This window comes from Neoarius graeffei, chromosome 9, assembly GCF_027579695.1.
Source record: "Neoarius graeffei isolate fNeoGra1 chromosome 9, fNeoGra1.pri, whole genome shotgun sequence".
Lineage (NCBI taxonomy): Eukaryota > Metazoa > Chordata > Actinopteri > Siluriformes > Ariidae > Neoarius > Neoarius graeffei.
The window spans coordinates 80,031,092-80,057,513 of NC_083577.1; the positions used below are offsets into that span (position 1 = coordinate 80,031,092).

The window sequence follows — 26,422 nt, forward strand, 5'->3', positions numbered from 1 at the left end:
GAATCTCCGTTCTTCACTATTTTATTCAGCGAAGACATCGATTGAGGTGTGTGACTTTGCGCATGCGCATTATATTTGTATCGATACAGAACCGCTTCATCTGTCCACACTACAGCGAAGCACTACAGTACCGATACTGTACCGGTACGAAAACCATACATTTGTGGGTTTTGTACAGATACAGTTATACCGCTACAGTACCGGTATAGTTGCTAGTGTGGATCAATCTGGTCATTTTCCAATGACTATCCACCAGCTAGCACTCCTCTGTTATATAACAGTAGCCAACCAGGGAGGCTGAAGGCTAGCATTTACTTCCTCCAAGACATGTGAAGACTGCTCACACTACGGCAGCATGTGTCGCCTCACAGCAAGAAGGTTCTGGGTTCGAACCTCATGGCTGGCGGGGGCTTTTCTATGTGGAGTTTGCATGTTGTCTGCATGGGTTTCCTCCAGGTGCTCTGGTTTCCTCCACAGTCCAAAGACATGCAGGTTAGGCTAATTGATGGCTCTAAATTGTCCATAGGTGTGAAAGTGTGTGCGAAAGGAGAAAACCTCTAGAATAATCCAGTAGAAGGCAACAAGAAACCCACTACTGTAACATTCCCTGGAGACTTTGATAGCTGAAGCTGTCAGAGAGGCCACGTCACTGCAGTGATATGCCAAAATGGATGGATGGCTCACAGTACAGCTGAACACAATCTAATTGCCTTCTTCCATATTTGTGAAGAAATGGGGCTAGTCTTGCTGTGGTTGACAGCAAGGGTAATGACATCCCTCCCACCCAGACAGCACAGCCAATTTTGCTCTTTTGGACTCCCAACAATGGATGGCTTTGGGATAATCAGGATTTGAATTTGTGGATCTTCCAGTGGTAGGGCAAAAACTTTTCTGTTGCACCACTTGGGGAGCCCCTGGAGGCCCCCTGACCACAGACCACAGATTTTAGGGGCAAATTCAGGATTTGCAAAGTTACCTAAACTACTCACTGAAATCAGACTAATTGTGCACACCTCATGCATGAGCAAGCGATCCGTTTTTGTAAAACACAGTACTGTTTAAGAGTTACCCTTGACTATTTCCCAGGCAAGACTTGGAAGAGGAGTAAACATACCACAAACTTATCATGATCAGCTTTTCCAGCTTGACCCACAAAGATTCCGGCTCCTGTTTCCAGCTCCATTTCATCTGGAGAACGCTCAAAGTGAAGCATCTGGGGCTCTGAGTCACAACTGGGGTACAGCGTGACTTGATCATCCAATATGCTGATAGAGAAACGAGTCCAGTTGTTGACAAGGGAGGGAACAGTGAATCTTGCAGCCTCATAGGATGCCTGGGAGTCTGGCTCAGTGTAGAACAGGACAATGTCTTGCTTTCTGTTCTTCACGGCTGTAAGCTTCACCCCCACATACATGATTTGCTGGTTGGTGTCAGTGATTGAGAAGATGACTCCAGCTTTGGTGGAAGTGGGCTTCAGGTTGAACAGGAGTGAAAAGTCACGGTAAAAAGATGGGGGCAGGTGCACGCGGGCCGGCATACTAATCTTGGAGTTCTGATCGAGCACAAAGCCAGGGTCTGCTTCATAACTACTGGTGACACCTTCAGGAAGAGGGGAACTAATCAGCTGTAAAAGCGAAACAACTCTCCCTGTTGGAAAAGAAAAGAAGAAAAACAGAGATTAATTCAACATGATAGACAGCATATCACAGAAAACAGGGCTATAAGTGAGGTTTGCATTTGTGTTGCAGGGAAAGCCCTGGTTAGAAATGTGTGTTGTTAGACTGTTGGATCGCACCTTAAAGGAATGCATTCAAGTGTTAACATGGCTAACAGTGAATGAAAGTATGTAAGGACCAATTAGCATGGTTACATATCGCATAATCCCAGCACAGCATGGAACAGAACTAAGAACGCTCCCCAACGCACCCCTTCTCCTCCCCCACCCAAATACTGTCTATATAGTAAAATATTTAACAGTCACTCTACGAAATCAAATCGTACATGAGCTGATAGCTGACAAGACGCATAGCACCGAGTTGGCTATAAGCCATGTATGACAAGATTGAGCGGAATAACTGTTTTATTCTATCCACATTCACTGGATTTTGAGAAACAGAGCATTTTTTTTAAGCAAATTTGATAAATAAAAACTTTATACAAAACGTCCGACAAAATAATTTCCGCTTAGAATGTAAATAAACCAGCGAAATGACGAGCAATTTGTGAAAAATGTGAAAATAATAATTCTTTAAAAAAAAGATACATCCTTACCATCAAATACTTTTATTCCATAGTTTGTTGCTTTTTTTTGTATTTTTTGGGGGTCTTCTTCTTCTTCTTTAGGGTTTTTTTTGGCGGTTGGCAAACCAACTTAAAAGGTGCATTGCTGCCACCAATTGGGCTGGTGTGTGGAACAGAAGACATCAGGGGGAAAAAAAACTATATTCTTTGAGCTATTTCTTATGGAAGCCGAGAGAGGCCCTTCATATAATCCTTTTTTTTTTTTATTCACCTTGTTATCCCAAGGTAACGACATAATTAATTCAGGATCTCGAGAAAACAACACAACTAATTCGAGATCTCGAGAAAACAAAACCGTTATTTCGAGATCTCGAGAAAACAAAACCGTTATTTCGAGATCTCGAGAAAACAAAACAATTATTCCGTGATCTCGAGAAAACAAAACAATTATTTCATGATCTCGAGTAAACAGCTGAGAAATGGTTCATTCAGGTGCGCCAAGAGACTTGTGATATGCTGACTTTGGGGCTATTTCTCATTCTGTATAGACGCAACTTTGGTCATTAGAATGTCTGGAATAATCGATCACCTAATAAGGCAATATTTTGATCAGGGGTTGACACAGGGAGAGATTGCATTAAGTCTTTTAATAAGGGATAATTTCAAATTTATCTGGGTGATGTTCTCCACTGGGACCCCCCTCTCTCTCAAGGCATCGTAAAAAGCCATTTCTGCTCTGTTACATGTCCGCCAATTTCTAAGTCTTCGTTGTCTGACCCACAGGGGGCGCAGCTCTGCTAGAAATCTCAGCTGTTTTCTCGAGATCATGAAATAATTGATTTGTTTTCTCGAGATCTCGAAATAACGGTTTTGTTTTCTCGAGATCTCGAATTAGTTGTGTTGTTTTCTCAAGATCCTGAATTAATTATGTCGTTATCTCGGGATAACAAGGTGAATAAAAAAAAAAAAGATTATATGAAGGGCCTCTCGCGGCTTCCGTAATTTCTGTTTCTTTTAAAGACTTGAAAACAATTTTTGTGGTTTTGGTTTCGAGTCGAGTTTTTATTTCGTCCTCGGTTGGTTCAGCAACACGCTCCGCCATTTTGGTTTTTCTCTACTCACGGTATATTATGGAATCAATTTTGTGCCAACGGTGGTGTAGTGGTTAGCGCTGTCACCTCACAGCAAGAAGGTCCTGGGTTCGAGCCCCGTGGCCGGCGAGGGCCTTTCTGTGTGGAGTTTGCATGTTCTCCCCGTGTCCGCGTGGGTTTCCTCCGGGTGCTCCGGTTTCCCCCACAGTCCAAAGACATGCAGGTTAGGTTAACTGGTGACTCTAAATTGAGCGTAGGTGTGAATGTGAGTGTGAATGGTTGTCTGTGTCTATGTGTCAGCCCTGTGATGACCTGGCGACTTGTCCAGGGTGTACCCCGCCTTTCGCCCGTAGTCAGCTGGGATAGGCTCCAGCTTGCCTGCGACCCTGTAGAACAGGATAAAGCGGCTACAGATAATGAGATGAGATGAATTTTGTGCCAAAATGTTCATACAATACTTTTGAAATATCAAACAAAAACGACAAATCAAAATACAAAAAAAGAAAAAAAAGTCAATTTTTTTAGACTGGCAAACAAATTATTTGTGTAATCGTGCAAACTATATCAGTCTATTACTCTTCAGAAACCTTTTATTTTTGTTCCGCGTCTTTCTCAGTTTTGTTTGACGTAATTTATTTTGGTTGCGATTCCAGCTTTCTCGTTTGCGCTCCCTGACTTTTTGCTTGCAGTTTTGGCACAAACTTCACGTGTGGGTGGGCTGTCCAGGAATGCATTCCCATTGGCTAACTTGTGTTTGACTGACAGCTACGCTCAGCCATTCCCTACTCGGATTCTGGCGGACTGTTTGACGAGTGACCGATCCATTGACGGTAAACAAGGATCGAGTGGACTTCAGTGGCGACTATGATACTGAATTAATTCAACAAAGTGTAAATTCAATATCATAGTCGCCACTGAAGTCCACTCGATCCTTGTTTACCGTCAATGGATCGGTCACTCGTCAAACAGTCCGCCAGAATCCGAGTAGGGAATGGCTGAGCGTAGCTGTCAGTCAAACACAAGTTAGCCAATGGGAATGCATTCCTGGACAGCCCGCCCACACGTCAAGTTTGTGCCAAAACTGCAAGCAAAAAGTCAGGGAGCGCAAACGAGAAAGCTGGAATCGCAACCAAAATAAATTACGTCAAGCAAAACTGAGAAAGACGCGGAACAAAAATAAAAGGTTTCTGAAGAGTAATAGACTGATATTTTGCACGATTACACGAATAATTTGTTTGCCAGTCTAAAAAAATTGACTTTTTTTCTTTTTTTGTATTTTGATTTGTCGTTTTTGTTTGATATTTCAAAAGTATTGTATGAACATTCTGGCACAAAATTGATTCCATAGTATATGAGCTGATATCCTAGTAGTAGAGTAGCCAATCAGAGTGCGTGATTGCTCATATCCAGTGAATGTGGATAGAATAATGCCTTATACTGTATACCTTATATACCCAAGTCCTATACTGCCTATATGAGAGAAATGTGTTGAAACATTTAGGGGAAAAAATGCTGTGCCTTCATAGGAAATAATATGTATCCCAGATGTCAGAAAATTCTCATCTTTTATTGGGGCAATAACATCCAACTTTCGTTTCTCCGTCGAGGATCAGTGGGTCACCTCAGGAGAAATATAAAGTAAAATAAAACAAACATGCCCACACAGTCTTCTGTAAAATAGCAAAACAAACCCTACGGGGGGAAAAAAGCTCAGCATAAGCATTTTTTTTTTGTAATTGCACCACAAATTCAATGTTTGTGCAAAAACGGAAAGGAGTAAGAAAGATGCTGTTCGGAAGAGCTGTCGTTTGTTGTTTTATTACAAATTTTCTGACATTTTCAGGGCCATGGCTAATTAGATTTTATGAGTATAATCAGAATATAATAGACTTAATTTGCTTACTTCATCACCGGTTTCAACAGTCAAAGGACTGTTTGTCGGCTGAGTTCAAACTAAATTACAAAAGAACACATCCCCTGCTTGTTACGGGAACTATTTTAGATGAGCAAAGGAGAGCCCCAGGGTTGTGTATTTACAAGCTCGAAAACGTTTTTTTGCTTGAAAGCATCCTATTTATCTGGAACTCAGAATGAACAAAGAGTTTACAGGAAAGACAGTTATGCGACGATCCAACTTTATTAGTTTAGCAGGTTTCTAAAAAAGTAAGAGCAGATGAGGTACAGACACTTGAAACCATGCAGCATAACATGTTAAAGTGTACTGATAAAGCTCCCCAAAGTCTGCACAGATGAAACCCGTCACATTCTCTTCCACACCCATCAGCCTTGTCAAATATCAAAATCAAAGGCCTTCAGCTGGCATCTGGAAATGATGCGCATAACTGGACCTAGAAGCCACATGTCGTAGGATTACCTTCTATGGAACTTCAGCGCCAGGAGCCAGACTAACACAAGAGGTGCTAAAAAGCCTGGTGTCTGCCTAAAGATGTCGAAAAACCTCCTCAAGTAGGCATGATTTTCTCATTCTCATTATCTCTAGCTGCTTTATCCTGTTCTACAGGGTCGCAGGCAAGCTGGAGCCTATCCCAGCTGACTACGGGCGAAAGGCGGGGTACACCCTGGACAAGTCGCCAGGTCATCACAGGGCTGACACATAGAGACAGACAACCATTCACACTCACATTCACACCTACGCTCAATATATGGCCCTTTTCCACTACCCTTTTTCAGCTCACTTCAGCCCGACACGGCTCACGTTTCGACTACCTCAGAGCAGCACGACTCAACTCGCTTCAGCCCTGCCCAGCACCCAAAACTCGCACGGTTTTGGAGTGGGGCTGAAGCGAGCCAAACCGAGCCGAGTGGGGCTAGGGGCGTGAGCAGACACTCCCCTGTGCACTGATTGGTGAGGAGGAGTGTCCTCACACGCCCCGCGAGCACGCTGGGATCTGTAAACACCGTAAACCCAGAAGAAGAAGAATTACGAATTACGAGAATTTCTGAAGCCTTATGCGCCTCGCCTCATCTATACGCTCTTGTCAGTATCTGTTGGCGTTGTCGGTGACAACAAGCCACAGCACCAAGACCAGCAACACTAACGACTCCATGTCCTCCATGTTTATTGTTTACTATCCGGGTCGTGAGACTACCGCTTAAAAGGTCACTGATGTCACTGTTTGCGCCACCTAACGACGTCACGTGACGTCCACCCACTTTCGCTAACTCCACCCAATGTGTCCACCCACTTCCAGCCAGCGCGGTTGTAGTCGAAATGCAACTCCAACAGCCCCGCTCAGCCCGACTCAGCCCAACTCAGCCGCGTTGGTAGTGGAAAAGCGGCATTAGAGTCACCAGTTAACCTAACCTGCATGTCTTTGGACTGTGGGGGAAACCGGAGCACCCGGAGGAAACCCACGCGTACACAGGGAGAGCATGCAAACTCCACACAGAAAGGCCCTCGTCGGCCACGGGGCTCGAACCCGGACCTTCTTGCTGTGAGGCGACAGCGCTAACCACTACACCGCTGTGCCGCCAGCATGATTTTCTCACACAATAAATGTCACGCTTTGATCAAGCTGTTCAATAGCTCAGTGCCGTAGCAAAACAGACAGGAAAAAGTTAAACTGAAAATCGATTCAGTTTAATCAGAGAGCGGCTGGCAGAATGTCTGTGATGCTCTCACATCATCAAGACCGAGAAGAGCGCTTACGGGAGTCCACTCTGTCCAGATGGCAGTGGACAAAGTTTTCAAACGCTGACATGACCTGATAAAATGCATTAATAAGAAGAAATTTAGTCAAAGGAAGAGAACCGATTGAATGAATCTGTGATTATTTCCACACTGATGTTATCAGACGAGTGAAGAGATGACGATGAGGCTCGTGTTTAAATGCCTTGAGTGACTTTACTTCAGATGATGAGACAGATGTGGATGTTGCTGATACTCAAAGGCACGTGGTGTGGCCTTCACTGGAATTGGAATGAAATCGTTAAATGTGATTTTCTCGCTTTTCACATTTTGGGGGAAGTGGATTTTAAAATGCGAGAACTTTAAATATCTATCTATCTATCTATCTATCTATCTATCTATCATTTTTTAAAATAATATTGGCTGGCTTTTTTTCATGGTATATCAGATATATTCCATTCAGCAACCAAGAACTGAAGACGAGTTCTCCATCATGCTAGCTGAATGGAATACATCTGATATACCATAAAAAAAAAGCCAGCCAATATTATTATTGTTATACATGCACGTTCCTGGGGCGGCACGGTGGTGTAGTGGTTAGCGCTGTCGCCTCACAGCAAGAAGGTCCGGGTTCGAGCCCCGTGGCTGGCGACGGCCTTTCTGTGTGGAGTTTGCATGTTCTCCCCGTGTCCGCGTGGGTTTCCTCCGGGTGCTCCGGTTTCCCCCACAGTCCAAAGACATGCAGGTTAGGTTAACTGGTGACTCTAAATTGACCGTAGGTGTGAATGTGAGTGTGAATGGTTGTCTGTGTCTATGTGTCAGCCCTGTGATGACCTGGCGACTTGTCCAGGGTTTACCCCGCCTTTCACCCGTAGTCAGCTGGGATAGGCTCCAGCTTGCCTGCGACCCTGTAGAACAGGATAAAGCGGCTACAGATAATGAGATGAGATGAGATGCACGTTCCTTTAGGGTGTTCAACACGTCTTTCTCTTTCAAAACTCTCTCAAAATCTTCCGTATTTAACGAAGCAAACCTGGCGGCCATGTTTGTTTAGGGCAATTCCATGTAAATGTCAACCTCACCATGCAAAAATAAAGCAACATGTAATACATCAAAACCACTCCCAGAGATATCACCTAGGCCTGTATTTTACAGATGTGAATAAGTTGAACCAATTTGTAACCAACCTAATATGTCACTGTCAGTCTTTCTTTCTTATAATGTAAACCCCAAGCTAAAATCAACTTTGATCATGTACAATTCTATATTATTGCCACAAGCCACAGAAATGTATGCTAAAATCCACAAAACAGCAAAACAATAGCCATCCTAAATATTATTTAAGAACTTTGATAGTTTTAGCTGATATTTAGAGAGTTTTTCAAAGGGTTATGGTGGTTAAATTGCTGATTTTCTAAACATATGCCATGTCTATTACAAATTGTCACAGTCGTTCACGAACGTGGAAGTTTCACGTCTCCGACGTGTGACGTCATGTTGTATTGACAATGTGCAATATCAAATCATATTCAACACTCATTCTCCATTGGGCAGAGTGATGTAATACATGTAGGATAAGCGATATGCTAACAATATTGCATGCTAACAAACCAAATGAATGAAACCCGCGAGAAGGGAATAGAAGACGTTTTTATTCCATGGAAAATGTGTCCTGTATGTATAATAATTAAATAATATTGGCTGGCTTTGAGTGATCTATCAGATATATTCCATTCAGCTAGCATGATACTGAACGAGTCGAAGACGAGGCCAGCGTGAGCGTACCCGCAACTCGGTGCTGTTAGCGCGGCAGTCCAGTTACCTTCTAGCCGGTGTAGTCAAAATCTTCCCTTTTTAACGAAGCAAACCTTGCGGTCATGTTTGTTTACAAACTGTCACGGTCACTTGCTCGTGCGGAAGTTTTACATCTCCGATGTGTCTCTTTTCCAACTTTTCGATGTCCATTGGTATGTTTTTCTCTTGTAAATATGCGTGAAGAATATATGATGAAATTTTGGTAGCCTTTCGGGTGTTCAGCGCGTCTTTAGTTTCAGTTTTTAGTTTATTTATTTAGTGCTTAAACCTAGCACTGTATTAGCCTCGTCTTCTCTCTTTCCCGGCCGACAAAGAAATGATTGTGCGCATGCGCAGCAGAAAAGTTTTGTCATTGGATCTTCGCATGAGCTCTGACGTGTGACATCATGTTGTCTTGACAACGTGCAATATTGTAACAATACTGCATGCTCATTCTCCATTGGATAGAGTGGTATAGTACACGGAGGATAAGCGATATGCTAACAATATTGCATGCTATCAAACCAAATGAATGAAACCTGCTAGAAGGGAATAGAACACGTGCTTTTATTCCATCGAAAAATTGTCCTGTATGTATAATAATTCCTGACATTTCACTCCGATGACATCGCTCCCAGTGTTTTCCCACCGACTAGACGCGCGTTGTCAAAATGGCGAACCGGTTCATAATTAAAATTCTTTTGACTAACTTGCATATTTTTTTCATTGATGTTTCCATATAATATAAAGAACATTACACGGTGGCGTGAAGATATGAAGTAGTGTTGAAAATATTTTCACTCGTTCGCTTCACTCACTCGTGATATATACATTCACCACTTGAAGATCTCATCTCATCTCATTATCTCTAGCCGCTTTATCCTGTTCTACAGGGTCGCAGGCAAGCTGGAGCCTATCCCAGCTGACTACGGGCAAAAGGCGGGGTACACCCTGGACAAGTCGCCAGGTCATCACAGGGCTGACACATAGACACAGACAACCATTCACACTCACATTCACACCTACGGTCAATTTAGAGTCACCAGTTAACCTAACCTGCATGTCTTTGGACTGTGGGGGAAACCGGAGCACCCGGAGGAAACCCACGCAGACACGGGGAGAACATGCAAACTCCGCACAGAAAGGCCCTCGCCGGCCATGGGGCTCGAACCCGGACCATCTTGCTGTGAGGCGACAGCGCTAACCACTACACCACCGTGCCGCCCCACTTGAAGATAAACTTCATATCTTCACACAAGCATGTAATATCCTCTCTCTCTCATATATACAGTAAATACATAACAGAGCATTCCACAAGTTCTTAAGCATTTGGTCTTATTTGTCAAACTCCTTTGAGGTCCTGTGATTTCATTCAAAGCTGCAGATGGTTTAATTTCGGTTTTGTCAAAACACTAAGTCAAAATATATGACCAAGAGCCTGAGGCGATGCAAGAGGTTTAAAAAAAGGCCTGCCGAAAGTCCAGTGCAGCATCCATGCAAGGGTTACAGCCTACAAGAAGGGCAAAACATCCATCATTCACAGCGAATGCACAGGATCTGAACCCCAACTGAAGATTTTATGAACTATGCAAGGAGGAAAGGACTAAAATAACCAAAGCAGAAAAGAAAGGCCCGGTCAGGGTAACACTAAACTCAAAACAGGGTGCAGGGATCCAGGTGCTGCCATGTGAAATGCCAAACTGGAAACTGAGCACTCTGAGAATTGATCCATATATAGAGTTTGCGTGAGACTGGAAGAGCTGTCAGTGACTGGCTATGATTCCCAGGCACCTTTGGGAAACAAGAGTCCTTGACTGTTACCTTTCTGTCAGCAAGCGATAAATTGTAACAGCAAATCCAGATGGCTGCAGGAATTAAGTCACACTCAGAGACGCCCTCAGGGTCTGATAGGTCTGTTCTCTAAGATGAGCACACAGCCAGCTAGTTCACGTTAAGATTATACTACACCATCAGTTCTGTAATGGCCCCAGGGTTACCAGGCAGCTCAGAAAGATCAGGTAAGAACCATGAACAGGAATGTGGCACTAATTATACAACCCCGATTCCAAAAAAGTTGGGACAAAGTACAAATTGTAAATAAAAACGGAATGTAATGATGTGGAAGTTTCAAAATTCCATATTTTATTCAGAATAGAACATAGATAACATATCAAATGTTTAAACTGAGAAAATGTATCATTTAAAGAGAAAAATTAGGTGATTTTAAATTTCATGACAACAACACATCTCAAAAAAGTTGGGACAAGGCCATGTTTCCCACTGTGAGACATCCCCTTTTCTCTTTACAACAGTCTGTAAACGTCTGGGGACTGAGGAGACAAGTTGCTCAAGTTTAGGGATAGGAATGTTAACCCATTCTTGTCTAATGTAGGATTCTAGTTGCTCAACTGTCTTAGGTCTTTTTTGTCGTATCTTCCGTTTTATGATGCGCCAAATGTTTTCTATGGGTGAAAGATCTGGACTGCAGGCTGGCCAGTTCAGTACCCGGACCCTTCTTCTACGCAGCCATGATGCTGTAATTGATGCAGGATGTGGTTTGGCATTGTCATGTTGGAAAATGCAAGGTCTTCCCTGAAAGAGACGTCATCTGGATTGGAGCATATGTTGCTCTAGAACTTGGATATACCTTTCAGCATTGATGGTGTCTTTCCAGATGTGTAAGCTGCCCATACCACATGCACTAATGCAACCCCATACCATCAGAGATGCAGGCTTCTGAACTGAGCGCTGATAACAACTTGGGTCGTCCTTCTCCTCTTTAGTCCGAATGACACGGCGTCCCTGATTTCCATAAAGAACTTCACATTTTGATTTGTCTGACCACAGAACAGTTTTCCACTTTGCCACAGTCCATTTTAAATGAGTCTTGGCCCAGAGAAGACGTCTGCGCTTCTGGATCATGTTTAGATACGGCTTCTTCTTTGAACTATAGAGTTTTAGCTGGCAACGGCGGATGGCACGGTGAATTGTGCTCACAGATAATGTTCTCTGGAAATATTCCTGAGCCCATTTTGTGATTTCCAATACAGAAGCATGCCTGTATGTGATGCAGTGCCGTCTAAGGGCCCGAAGATCACGGGCACTCAGTATGGTTTTCCAGCCTTGACCCTTACACACAGAGATTCTTCCAGATTCTCTGAATCTTTTGATGATATTATGCACTGTAGATGATGATATGTTCAAACTCTTTGCAATTTTACACTGTCGAACTCCTTTCTGATATTGCTCCACTATTTGTCGGCGCAGAATTAGGGGGATTGGTGATCCTCTTCCCATCTTTACTTCTGAGAGCCGCTGCCACTCCAAGATGCTCTTTTTATACCCAGTCATGTTAATGACCTATTGCCAATTGACCTAATAAGTTGCAATTTGGTCCTCCAGCTGTTCCTTTTTTGTACCTTTAACTTTTCCAGCCTCTTATTGCCCCTGTCCCAACTTTTTTGATATGTGTTGCTGTCATGAAATTTCAAATGAGCCAATATTTGGCATGAAATTTCAAAATGTCTCACTTTCGACATTTGATATGTTGTCTATGTTCTATTGTGAATACAATATCAGTTTTTGAGATTTGTAAGTTATTGCATTCCATTTTTATTTACAATTTGTACTTTGTCCCAACTTTTTTGGAATTGGGGTTGTAAAAACTGGCTTTTTTTTTTTTTTTTTTTAGTAGTATCATGATTTTTATGGGCGGCACGGTGGTGTAGTGGTTAGCGCTGTCGCCTCACAGCAAGAAGGTCCGGGTTCGAGCCCAGAGGCCGGTGAAGGCCTTTCCATGCGGAGTTTGCATGTTCTCTCTGTGTGGGTTTCCTCCGGGTGCTCCAGTTTCCCCCACAGTCCAAAGACATGCAGGTTAGGTTAACTGGTGACTCTAAATTGACCGTAGTTGTGAATGTGAATGGTTATTTGTCTCTAGCTGTGTTCACATATATACCGGTACGATAGTGGTATAACTATCGATACAAAGTATACCGGTACAGTTTAGTGCATCTGTCCACACTAGCGAGAAATGTTTGTGGTTTTCTTTCACGGTCGTTGAAATGCGCGTGCGCGAAATGTTTCCGTGGTTACCGAGTAACTTCCTTCCGAGAATATGGCGGATGAAACAACGTGTGTGTGCTTGTTGTTGTCAATGTACAGTCTGTATTTCTGGTGGTCATTTATTCAGTCAAATCGTATAAAACGCGCGAGGCAGTTGAGAAAGAAACAAAGAAAACGAATCTCCGTTCTTCACTATTTTATTCAGCGAAGACATCGATTGAGGTGTGTGACTTTGCGCATGCGCATTATATTTGTATCGATACAGAACCGCTTCATCTGTCCACACTACAGCGAAGCACGACAGTACTGATACTGTACCGGTACGAAACCCATACATTTGTGGGTTTCGTACCAATACAGTTATACCGCTATAGTACCGGTATAGTTGCTAGTGTGGACAGGTGTTGCGGTACGAAAGTAGTATCGTATCGGTACAAAATCCCTAGTGTGGACAGGGTATCTGTGTCAGCCCTACGATAACCTGGCGACTTGTCCAGGGTGTACCCCACCTCTCGCCCATAGTCAGCTGGGATAGGCTCCAGCTTGCCTGCGACCCTGTAGAACAGGATAAAGCAGCTACAGATAGTGGATGGATGGATGATTTTTATCAGAGGTCAGTGGTTTCAATTCTACCTGTGACATGGTTATCTAATGCTGTGGTTCTCAAAATGGGGCCTGGGGACCCCATGGGTCTGTGAAGAAAGGCCAAGAGATCTGTATTTTAAAAAAAAAATGATTTACAATCCACATTTATCCAAGTTATTATACTTATTTATTTTGCGTTCTTCTAGTTCTTAGCTGATCTGGCGTATCACTTGAATTGAATAGGTTTAAACCAAACCTCAGAAGTACATCATCATCATCATGCATTCCTAACACAATAACATAAAATAAAAAAGTGGTATATGGATTATCAACTCAAAGCTGTATAAGACATATTTGGATAGGAAAGAAGCAGTCAGGCAATACCCTGAACCTGACAGAGTTGTTTTGGTATAAGAAGGATGAAAAGATCCAAAAAAGGTTTTCCAGCCAGCTCCGGAAACTTCTTGGAATGTTCTGTGACATTGCAAACAAAATGCCACAAAAAGCCAACAGTCAGAAAATTACAAGGAAAAATTCTACTTATAGCAGCTACTTCATGCCAGATGAGCTTATGCAATCACTTGTCGTCCATAATTGTCCGTCCACAATTTACAACAAGAAGACCGAGTCATCTATATCCCCCGCCCTATATATCAACTACTGTATATACCAAGTTTCAAGATATTATTTGTCACATTTTTCAAGTTCTGCTGCAGGAAACCAACCCGACCTCTTTACACTGACCTCAGCAGCCCATGGCATAAACCCACCGGACCTTTGGTCCAGGTGAGCTAAAAATTAAAATTCTCACATTTCATAGTATCAAAAGGCACATATACATTACTTAATCAACACATATACCAACTTTCAAGACCAAACCACTCATAGTTTTCAAGTTCTGCTCCGTAAACAAAACCTACCCCTAAGACTAACCTGAGAGACTAAGTATGAAATTGTTTTCATGGAAACATAAAAAACTAAAATTTCTCAAATTTCTTAGTATGAAAAGGCACATCTACATCACCTTGTTAACATGTATACCAAGTTTCAAATCCGTATCATGAATAGTTTTGGATATATGCTCCGGAAACGAACGTTGCTCTTGGAAACTAAGACAAAATATATTTTTTATGTAAAAATTAGAATTTTTTTTTCAAAAATCCAAAATAGCAAAAGGCACCAGTTCACATGTTGCTTGATGTGTATACAAAGTTTCATGAAGATATCTTCAGTAGTTTTAAAGATCTGGCCCGGAAACAAAAATGCGACCGGACGGACAGCCAGATGGACGGACGGATGGAACCCGTTTCTATATTCCCCGCCAAACTTCCTTTGGGCGGGGGAGAAAAAATAGGTACCCTATGGGTCCATGTGGCTACTGCTTATAAATAAAATTGTTTTCTGATCCCATGTCTCATCTCATCTCATTATCTCTAGCCCCTTTATCCTGTTCTACAGGGTCGCAGGCAAGCTGGAGCCTATCCCAGCTGACTACGGGCGAAAGGCGGGGTACACCCTGGACAAGTCGCCAGGTCATCACAGGGCTGACACATAGACACAGAAAACCATTCACACTCACATTCACACCTACGGTCAATTTAGAGTCACCAGTTAACCTAACCTGCATGTCTTTGGACTGTGGGGGAAACCGGAGCACCCGGAGGAAACCCACGCGGACACGGGGAGAACATGCAAACTCCGCACAGAAAGGCCCTCGCCGGCCACGGGGCTCGAACCCGGACCTTCTTGCTGTGAGGCGACAGCGCTAACCACTACACCACCGTGCCCATGTCCATACAGTAAATATCACATACTGTATATACATGTTATCAATGATCCTCACGTCATCTCTTGCAAGCATCACCAAGCTGTGAGCAGCGTCAGGGCTTGGAGTATTTTGGTTACTGTGTTTTGTTCAAAATTCAGTGCTGTGAACTAGATCTATTTTCAGAATCGTAAGAAAGCACTTGTTCATGAATTGTCTTAGAAGCGTTATTTAGTACTAATGAGCACATTTTGTTTCGCAAGTGTCGTGTAAAGACTCTAAAATAAAAACTAAAATAAAAAAAAAATTTAAGCAAATAGCAGAAGTTTGATATCGGCTTCTCAATATATTGGCCAAAAAGCTAAAAATAAATAAATAAATAAATAAATAAACTTCCAAAACCTTTCATTGGACCTTTCAGAAGGACCAAACAAAAGCTGTGATAATCAAAAGGTAAATTTTCTTAAAATAAACACCACTTGATATCGAATCAGTAGTCTTGGCGAACCACAAGGTGAATTTCGTTAATCTTTTTATCTGCCGATTATCTTCCGGTACTACAAAGTTATAACGAGGTTTCTCTTAATTTCATTTCTGGTTCTGATCGGTTCTGAAGTTTACCAAGAAGTACAGTGGTGCTTGAAAGTTTGTGAACCCTTTAGAATTTTCTATATTTCTGCAAAAATATGACCTAAAACATCATCAGATTTTCACACAAGTCCTAAAAGTAGATAAAGAGAACCCAGTTAAACAAATGAGACAAAAATATTATACTTGGTCATTTATTTATTGAGAAAAAGGATCCAATATTACATATCTGTGAGTGGCAAAAGTATGTGAACCTCTAGGATTAGCAGTTCATTTGAAGGTGAAATTAGAGTCAGGTGTTTTCAATCAATGGGATGACAATCAGGTGTGAGTGGGCACCCTGTTTTATTTAAAGAACAGGGATCTATCAAAGTCTGAGCTTCACAACACATGTTTGTGGAAGTGTATCATGGCATGAACAAAAGAGATTCCTGAGGACCTCAGAAAAAGCATTGTTGATGCTCATCAGGCTAAAAAAGGTTACAAAACCATCTCTAAAGAGTTTGGACTCCACCAATCCACAGTCAGACAGATTGTGTACAAATGGAGGAAATTCAAGACCATTGTTACCCTCCCCAGGAGTGGTCGACCAACAAAGATCACTCCAAGAGCAAGGCGTGCAATAGTTGGCGAGGTCACAAAGGACCCCACGGTAACTTCTAAGCAACTGAAGGCCTCTCTCACATTGGCTAATGTTAATGTTCATGAGTCCACCATCAGGAGAACACTGAACAACAATGGTGTGCATGGCAGCGTTGCAAGGAGAAAGCCACTGCTCTCCAAAAAGAACATTGCTGCTCGTCTGCAGTTTGCTAAAGATCACGTGGACAAGCCAGAAGGCTACTGGAAAAATGTTTTGTGGATGGATGAGACCAAAATAGACCTTTCTGGTTTAAATGAGAAGCGTTATGTTTGGAGAAATGAAACATTGCATTCCAGCATAAGAACCTTATCCCATCTGTGAAACATGGTGGTGGTAGTATCATGGTTTGGGCCTGTTTTGCTGCATCTGGGCCAGGATGGCTTGCCATCATTGATGGAACGATGAATTCTTAATTATACCAGCAAATTCGAAAGGAAAATGTCAGGACATCTGTCCATGAACTGAATCTCAAGAGAAGGTGGGTCATGCAGCAAGACAACAACGCTAAGCACACAAGTCGTTCTACCAAAGAATGGTTAAAGAAGAATAAAGTTAATGTTTTGGAATGGCCAAGTCAAAGTCCTGACCTTAATCCAATCAGAATGTTGTGGAAGGACCTGAAGCGAGCAGTTCATGTGAGGAAACCCACCAACATCCCAGAGTTGAAGCTGTTCTGTACAGAGGAACGGGCTAAAATTCCTCCAAGCCGGTGTGCAGGACTGATCAACAGTTACTGGAAACATTTAGTTGCAGTTATTGCTGCACAAGGGGGTCACACCAGGTACTGAAAGCAAAGGTTCACATACTTTTGCCACTCACATATGTAATATTGGATCATTTTCCTCAATAAATAAATGGCCAAGTATAATGTTTTTGTCTCATTTGTTTAACTGGGTTCTCTTTATCTACTTTTAGGACTTGTGTGAAAATCTGATGATGTTTTAGGTCATATTTACGCAAAAATATAGAAAATTCTAAAGGGTTCACAAACTTTCAAGCACCACTGTAGAACAGGTAATCGAACTTGATCAGGATAAGTGCTGATTGGTTACGAAGTTTCACTATTGTTACACTCATTCTTACAACATGATGACATGGCGGCTTCACTACTCGTTCTTGTGTACTTTTGGTAACGCGAGATCAACTGTTCGTATCGTGAGCTCACGATTCGCCGTTCTGGTGATTGTAATGCTTGTGTATGCGCATGCACAGTGCGCTATTGTTCCACTCATTCTTACCTTCTTACAACACGATGACATAGTGGCTACTGCCTCGCCTCGCCTCGCTTCGATGAGGCAGTAGCCACAAAAATCACTACTCCTCCTACAGGATTGGTTGGATTTCAATCAAACTCACATACAATGTTCCCTAGGTGGGTGCGCATAAAAGTTGTCAAGATAGTGGCGCCACCTGTCATATTTACGATTTTATGGGCGTCTGAAATATTTGGGTGACGCGTCATGTTAAACACTACTCTTTGTAAACTGCTGGATCGTTTTCACTGAAACTCACCCAGGATTTTTAGCTCATCCAGCCAAAAGTCAGATGAGCGATTGCAATCACAAATCATCCATCACCGCTGTCGTCAACAGTTTATGAAAATCGCTACTCCTTCTATAAGATTGATTGGATTTCAAGCTCACACACAACAACCAGTATGAGGTATGTGGCCGGTATGAGCTACAGCCTCATTGAGGCTATTTACTTAGTTTTTTCCTTCAACAACCAAACAGGGGTGGGTTTCCCAAAAGCATTGTAGCACAAAGATCATTGTTAAACAGTAGAGTGAGCATCACAATGAACACTCTTGCCTCTTTTCCACCAAAGCAGTTCCAGGGCTGGTTCGGGGCCAGTGCTTCGTTTGGAACCGGGTTTTCTGTTTCCACTAACAAAAAACTGGCTCTGGGGCCAGAAAAACCGGTTCCAGGCTAGCACCAACTCTTTGCTGGGCCAGAGGAAAGAACCGCTTACGTCAGCGGGGGGAGGGGGGGGGAGTTGTTAAGACCAACAACAATAGCAAGATCGCGAAAGGTCGCCATTTTTAAGCAGCGAGAAGCAGCAGCTGTACAAACGCGAAGTCATCCATTATTATTGTTGTTGTTGCTGCTGATGCTTCTTCCGTGTTGTTGTTACTACGATGTTCGCGCCAAGGTTTATACAAATGCAGCGACGTAACTGACGTATACAGCGATGTAATGACGTGGCTTCGCTTAGCACCGCGAGCTATGGAAAAGCAAACTGGTTCTCAGCTGGCTCGCAAGTTGAACGAGTTGTGAACCAGCACCAGCACTGGCCCCAACCCAGCCCTGGAACTGATTTGGTAGAAAAAGGGCATCTCTGTCCTAGTTAAGATGCTCTTAGCATTGAGAGGCTTTTGGGAAACCCCAAACCGGAGACAAGCCTTGTTGTTTTCCATTGGTTCCTGAGAAAAAGGCTAATGTCAGCACAAAAACAAAGTAACCAGTATGAGATGCAAATGCACACCTTCCACGTCTCACGTCTTTTTGTTATTTGGCTTTTTGACTTGGCAAATTTTAATCAAGCTGGGTCTGATTGCTGCAAAAAAAAAAATCCAAAAACCTTTCAAATAGTAGTCCCTTGTATTACAGATGTTATGTATTATCGCAAATGTTGGCACCTCTGGGACCATCTGGAAAAGTGTGTGTAGCAGTAGTAGCTCCTCAATAAGGGTTTTAAAGAACATACAGCTTAACTCCATAGTAGCTTATCTGTTTTGTGTTTTTGTTTTATTATTTTTTTCCTTTTTTTTTGTAAAGGAGATGCTAGGTTTCTCTGAACCTTTGATGTAAACGTTCTTAGTTATTAGCTCATCTGGCTGATAGGCGATGAGTTTATGCCATCGTGTGTTGTCCGTGGTCCGTCCGGCGTCGAACACATTTCACGAAAATCACGTCTTCTCGCTCAATTCTTCACCGATTTTTATTCTTTTTGGCAGGAAGATAGGTCTGCCTGGGGTGCATACACGTAGCTTCTACCCAAATTTGCATAACTGCAATTAATAATGAAGATATGGAGTAATGAATCAATCCCTAACGAGCAGTTTCCACACAAATCGCTTCTTCTCCATCAATTCTTCACCGATTTTGATTCTTTCTGGCGTGAAGGTTGGGGTACCTAAGCTGCATATAACTTCTACCCAGATTTGCTTAATTACAAGTATTAATGAAGTTATGGACTAATTAAGCCTTAATGTTCAATAGCAGTTCAACAAAAATCACTTCTTCTCGGTCAATTCCTCGCCGTTTTGGATTCTTTCTGGTAAATTGGTCGGTATTCCTAGGGTGGATATCACTTCTATAAATAGATTGTATATAGCGTATATAGCTTACAACATTTATTGCGCAAGGTGACCCACTTTAGATCGTTCCTTCTGGACTAGACGGGGTCGGAATGAGCTACGCCGTCATTGATGGTCTCGTTTTAACTAAACATAAAAGCAGGGATGCACAGAAAAGCAATTTACTGTACATGAGCGACTTGATGTGGATGTTTCTGATATTGGAGAAACACTCCAGGCAGTTAGAAACCTTTCAGGTAATTATTCCCATTAACTGAAATTAAGTCGTCTTTGCTTAATACGCTGAACTGACACATTGTCGGAGATTAAGTGGATGAGTTTTGCACGTGTGCTCGGCTTTCAGAGGGCGTACCACCCTTTCTTCTCCTCAGCTATGTATCGGTGTCACTTACTCAGAAAAAAAAAAATGCAAAATGCACTGTAATTTAAGCTTGTTTGACTAATCCCAGCAGTCAAACCAGCACTCTCCTACTCGGAGAGTAGGGGAGGGATGCAAAGCGTTGATCCGTTAACCCTAAAGGTGCAGAAGGATTCAAGAGTTAAAAATTAGCAACGTTTAATTAAAATGTCTTCATGCACAGGGTTTGTTCTCTCCTCACAAATTCCTGATTGTTAAATTTGTTACTGAAGGCAGTGAACCAGAGAAAAAGCAGAGTTCTAAATGACGCTTTACGCTTTGAAACACAAAGGCACGTCTTTTTGATTTACAATCACTTTGCTGATGGGGGAAAAAGACTGAGTAAATATTCCCCTTCAAATTAAGGTAGTGGAGTTGAAGTGGACAGAATGTGACTATATCCAAGTGCGTTCGAAGCTCTGGACTTCTTTAATAGTGGTCAACAAGAGAAAAGAGTTTGACGGTTTTAGAAACCCCCCCCCCATCACCAGGCAATGAGTCATGCAGTCAAAACATCACATGAGAGGCTCTCAAGACCTTCATGACCTTTTCCCATGTTGCCAAAATCTGTGTTTGGCTTAGCTTTGTTTTCTAAACCAAATTTCACATGTAGACAAAATAAATGCCCAGATCACAACATCCTTACAAACCATCTAGTCAGTTAAAAATCACTAAATATCACATTGACAAAGTAGAGACCTTTGAACAGAAGATGAGCACAAAGTTTCCGAGCAAACTATTTTTTGGTGACCTTTCAGAGAAAACTGAATGTAGCAGAAAACAAAGGATGATTGTGCTTTTTGCAAATGTGGCTCACTGAATTAGAGCCATGCTAAGATCTGATCGACGACGGATTGTCTTTTTGTTTGGTACAGTTTGAAGTAAAGAATGCTCCATCACCCAACTGCAAAGCCTCGATGAAGAAGGTCAAATAAGAACATTCATTCATTCATTTTCTATGCTTATCCATTGTGGGTCGTGGGTGAGCTTGGGTCAATCCCAGCTGACACTGGGCAAGAGGCGGGGTACACCCTGGACAGGTCACTAATCTATCGCAAGGCTAACACAGAGAAACAGACAGCCATTCACGCTCACATTCACAACCATGGGCAACTGACCTAATCTGCATATCTTTGGACTGTGGGAGGAAAATGGAGCATGGGGCACAGGGACAACATACAAACTCCACACAGTTGACTGGCAGGTTCGAACATGGAACCTGCTTGCTGTGAGGCTTGGGCGGCACAATCACGTAGTGGTTAGCACTGCTGCCTCAAAGCAAGAAGGTTCTGGGTTCGAGCCCAGTAGCCGACGGGGGCCTTTCTAGATTGGCGACGTCCCCATGGTGTATCCTGCCTCTTGACTGAAATCAGCTGGAATTAAGTGATATAGGTAATGGATGGGGGCGGCACGGTGGTGTAGTGGTTAGCACTGCTGCCTCAAAGCAAGAAGGTTCTGGGTTCAAGCCCAGTAGCCGACGGGGGCCTTTCTGCGTGGAGTTTGCATGTTCTCCCCGTGTTTGTGTGGGTTTCCTCCGGGTGCTCCGGTTTCCCCCATGGTTCAAAGACATGCAGATTAGATAAAATACCCTGCCATTAGGTAAAATAGTGCCGGTCCCAAGCCCAGAAAAGATTGAGAAGGGTTGTGTCAGGAAGGGCATCCAGTGTAAAAAATCTATGCCAAAGCAAAAGGGTTAAAAATCAATGAGGGCTTTGCCCTGTATTCTTCCCCTGTCACAAACGATGTGATCTATCTGACATATTGTCAGTGCTGGCCACTGTACCACCACATAAGAACATCCATCCATCCATTATCTGTAACCATTTATCCTGTGCAGGGCCACGGGCAAGCTGGAGCCTATCCCAGCTGACTATGGGCGAGAGGTGGGGTACACCCTGGACAAGTCGCCAGATCATCACAGGGCTGACACAGAGACAAACGACCATTCACATTCACACCTACGGTCAATTTAGAGCCACCAATTAGCCTAACCTGCATGTCTCTGGACTGTGGGGGAAACCGGAGCACCCGGAGGAAACCCACACAGACACGGGGAGAACATGCAAACTCCACACAGAAAGGCCCCCTTCAGCTACTGGGCTCGAACCCAGAACCTTCTTGCTGTGAGGCAGCAGTGCTAACCACTACACCACCGTGCCACCCCCATCCATTACCTATATCACTTAATTCCAGCTGATTTCAGTCAAGAGGCAGGATACACCATGGGGACGTCGCCAATCTATCACAGGGCTAACATGGAGACAAACACCCTAAGGACAGGATACCCAGACACAAACAGGACAACACAGTGTGTGCAATTCAATGTAGTGAGGAATGCATGGAGCTGTACATTGGGGAAATGAAACAACTACTTCACAGGCGCATGGCTCAACACAGGAGAGCCAGTTCCTCAGGCCAGGACTCTGCAGTCTATCTTCATCTCAATAACAAAGGATACTTGTTTCAGGACTGCAATGTACGCATTTTAGCCAGAGAAGACGGCTGGTTTGAAAGAGAAGTAAAAGAAGCCATCTTCATCAACCTGGAACGTCCATCACTGAACAGAGGAGGTGGTCTGAGGTGGGGTTTACATTAGACCGTATCAGCGGATCATCAGATTAACGTTTTTAAAATGATTCGCGTGCACACAGCAACACCAATACACGATTCGCGTGCACACAGCAACGCCAATACACGGATACGCTCGGCTCCGCAGGCATCCTGCACTCTAAATCACTCCGCCCTGAACAGCGAGTGCCCTCTGGAGGGTGCGCACTCCGGCCCTGCGCAGCTCACAGAGCGCGCGAGTGAAGCGCACGAGCAGTGATTCGGGACTGAGCCGCTGTGTGTGTGATCCCAGTGCATATCGGGCATGCGCGTCACTTACCACTTGCAAGTGGAAGGATGGCAAGCCTAAAGACAATCATAACTACACAATGGGCAGTATTTGCATCAGTATTTGCAGTATTTTCATACTTTTATACTCTTTAATGAAAGGTGATACAAGGCGGAAGTCCGCGCCGTTTTTCAGCAGTCGCGTCACATGACCAACGCCAGCAAATCAGGAAGGTGGATGTCACAGTGACGTTGTCCAATGAGGACGCCAGCTAGAGCTCAGCACAGCGTATCCACGTATTCTTAATGTTTACACAGCACCGGACCAGACACGATCTGGATTGAATACGTGGACCCTGGCGGATTCCCGTTTCCCGGCGTTTTAATGTAAACGGACAGTGCATCCGCGAAGAAAACGAGACAGATACGGTCTAATGTAAACTTGGCCTGAGACCCCACCTATCAGCCACCTACTGTACAATGCAGTCCTTGGCACACTTCCAAGAAAACTGAATACACATCCACATCAAAACTCAGCTGACTTCAATGACTCACATGATGGTAGAGAGAGCCAGCGACCCACAACGACCCTCTAGGCTGCTAACACCGTTCACACCCGGCCTCCAGTGACCTACACCTACAGGATGACTCAACGACCCATGTGACCTCAACGACTATCCTTAGGGTTGCTTTTGATCCATTAGAGGATACCTGGAACTCCCCACGAGTCAGACAGAACTGAAGAAGCCTTTCGGATGAGAGGTGAAACATCTTCAAGAATTTCAAGAAAGTCCAGTTGCCTTGTTTAGCACCAACAGTTTACTATGAACTGGATGACTGAGACCCTTCACAGACATACGAACAACCATTCACACTCAGATTCAAACCTATGGGCAATTCAGGGTAGCCAGTTGACCCAATCTGCATGTCTTTGGCCTGATCACTGTACCACCATAGTGCCACATGAGAACATAATTTCCTAAACTGCATCTTTGAAGATATAAACATCTTGGCTTTCAAACAGTTTTTGCATTGAATTTAAAAAGCAGTAAATCTACATGCCTCTGGCACCCACAAACCTGACAACAAAGCCAATTGCCCCTCATTCATTTAAATTTCCACATCAGTGCTAATCACTGAATGAGAAGCCATTATTTGTCACATGCACACTCAAGCACAGTGAAATTTAACCTCTGCATTTAACCCATTTGAAGCAATGAACACACACATACCCACACAAGTGAGCAATGAGCACACGCACATACCCAGAACAGTGGGCAGCTATTGACCCATCCCACGCGACGTCACGACAAATGCGGCTGCCATTTTGGACATGAACTACCAGTAGTCTACCACAGCCAACAACGAGGAACGATGGCGAAGCATCGAAAGGAATATAGCCATCAAAGAAAGTTTTTACTTTCAGCAAGACTTCCATCATGCCATTATATTGTTGTGCACCTGGATGTAGTAACCATCAACACACAAGGCAAGATTTATCATTTTATCGGATCCCGACAGATGCTGACCGACGGAGAAGATGGATGGTCTCTAAAATATTGGCAAAATGATGTTTATTGACATAGCAATCGTGTGTAACGGGAAGCATTTGCATATCCGAAGTGTTGTGTTGACATCAAAGATAAAATAAACCGATATGACAATGACTGCTGCTGCCAGGTTGGGGACACAAACTAGTAGAAAGGAAGCGTGCCAACAGACTTCCTTTGTGGTCGATTCTGCTTTAAAGTAAGATGCATTTAATTATTCATCTGCTGTGGGTTTGGAATCGGTAGCCTGACCGATTCGTTCATGTTTGTGGTGCCATTTGTTTGTTGACGCGTGTTGAAATGGAAGATTGGTTGTTGACATGATTTCCAGTGATGCTTTGGTGCTGCTGTGGATCAGATGTGTTGAGTAGCCTGACTGTTTTTTTTTTTTGCGTGTGGTATCATTGTTGACGCGAGGTTGTTTTTTGAACATGCCAGTGCGGACACGATTTCCCCTGATGAGTTATGACTTCAGACGCGATGCATGTGGAGGTGTGGAGTCCGCGTGATATGTGCGTAAGATAGGCTTCTCATGTGTTTGGAGATCCACGCTCTGAGACAAGCGCAAGCGCAAGCACACCCCCCCAGGGAAAAAAAGGGATCCCCCGAAAATATCGGCATAGTTCGAACACTGGGTTGGAGAATGTAATGGCAAATAGTGAGTGCACAAACCATAGAAGGTAAACTGTACACAGCGCCAGGGCAGTGTGATGGTATGTCTACTTTTAGATTGTGTTAGCTTATCAATGAACACACTCGTCACTCGGCGAGTTTCACGTCTTTACGACGGATACTTAAATGTGTGTTAGGTATTATTGTTGCAGTCTAAGCAGTCATTGTAGCAGCTAGATGAGCGAGAACCGAAAGGGTCTGTGCCATAAACCGTTATTTCTTCATGTCCAAAATGGCGGTCGCGTTTACGAAGGTCACGTGAGTGAAAAGGGTCTATAGAGAGCGTGCACGTGACGTCACGAGGTCACGTGATATTTGTTTATCTGCCATCTTGGACGGCATGGCCGCGCATAGAACTTAGACGAACCCGTTCTAATTATCAAGTGTGTGGGAGTAGATCTTTCGAGAATGGTTATATCTTGTTCAGCATTTGGTTGTACCAATAGACAGGGCCAAAAGGAGGGCCTGTCATTTTATAGATTCCCCGCAGACGAGGAGAGACGCGCAAAATGGGTGTCCGCTGTGCGAAGAGAAAACTGGTACCCCAGTTCTACCAGCCGAATTTGTAGTGAACACTTCATATCAGGTAGGTGTAATCTTCTAATACATTTATATCTGATATTGAATAATAATTCTGCACAGATAAAGATAGCGGTGATTTGTGATATTTTTTTTTTAGACAAAAACAATCATATTTACAACCCTGTCATTATCTGGAACTGAGTTTAGATTTTGAACATTCTTACGATAAAACGTCCTGCATAGTCTCTTTATGATAAACGTCTTAATGCCACTTACCCGTGAGGTTATCAAGTAGACATTCTTCTTCGGAACCTTCCAGAGGTATAGTTGGGATACCCATCCCGCAACAAAATATTTATAAGCTTCCAGGCTCTTGTAAGCTTTGAGGGCTTTGCCAGTGTAACACGATTCACGATTAACAAGAAAATTGTAAATGTCGTGGTAGGCCAGATCGGGCAAATCGCCAGCACCGCAGCTCCGAATTTCCCTGAACAAGGATTGCGGCAAGTTGTACGGACCTGCAATCCCCAACCTGGAACACTTTTCCACGTAACGCTGCCTCACGTCACCTTCAAGATGCTGAACAAACTTAGACAAGTTATTGCGCGATGTAGATGGGGTATTTTCCGAATTTTCTTGGGGATTACTCCCTGGATCCATTACGCTCGCGCAAGGTAAACAATCCTGAAGCCGTCCAATATGGCGGAGT

The 26,422-nt window shown here is 43.3% G+C and overlaps 1 protein-coding gene across 5 annotated transcripts in view; it reads right to left on the bottom strand.

Moving 5' to 3' along the window:
• Positions 1 to 26,422, bottom strand: part of col18a1a (collagen type XVIII alpha 1 chain a) — a 327,724-nt gene that overhangs the window by 141,430 nt on the left and 159,872 nt on the right. For all 5 annotated transcript variants that reach the window (XM_060930350.1, XM_060930349.1, XM_060930347.1 and 2 more), the window contains one exon: positions 1,115 to 1,647. In XM_060930350.1, the coding sequence (XP_060786333.1) occupies positions 1,115 to 1,647 (533 nt within the window). The remainder of the gene's footprint in view (positions 1 to 1,114; positions 1,648 to 26,422) is intronic.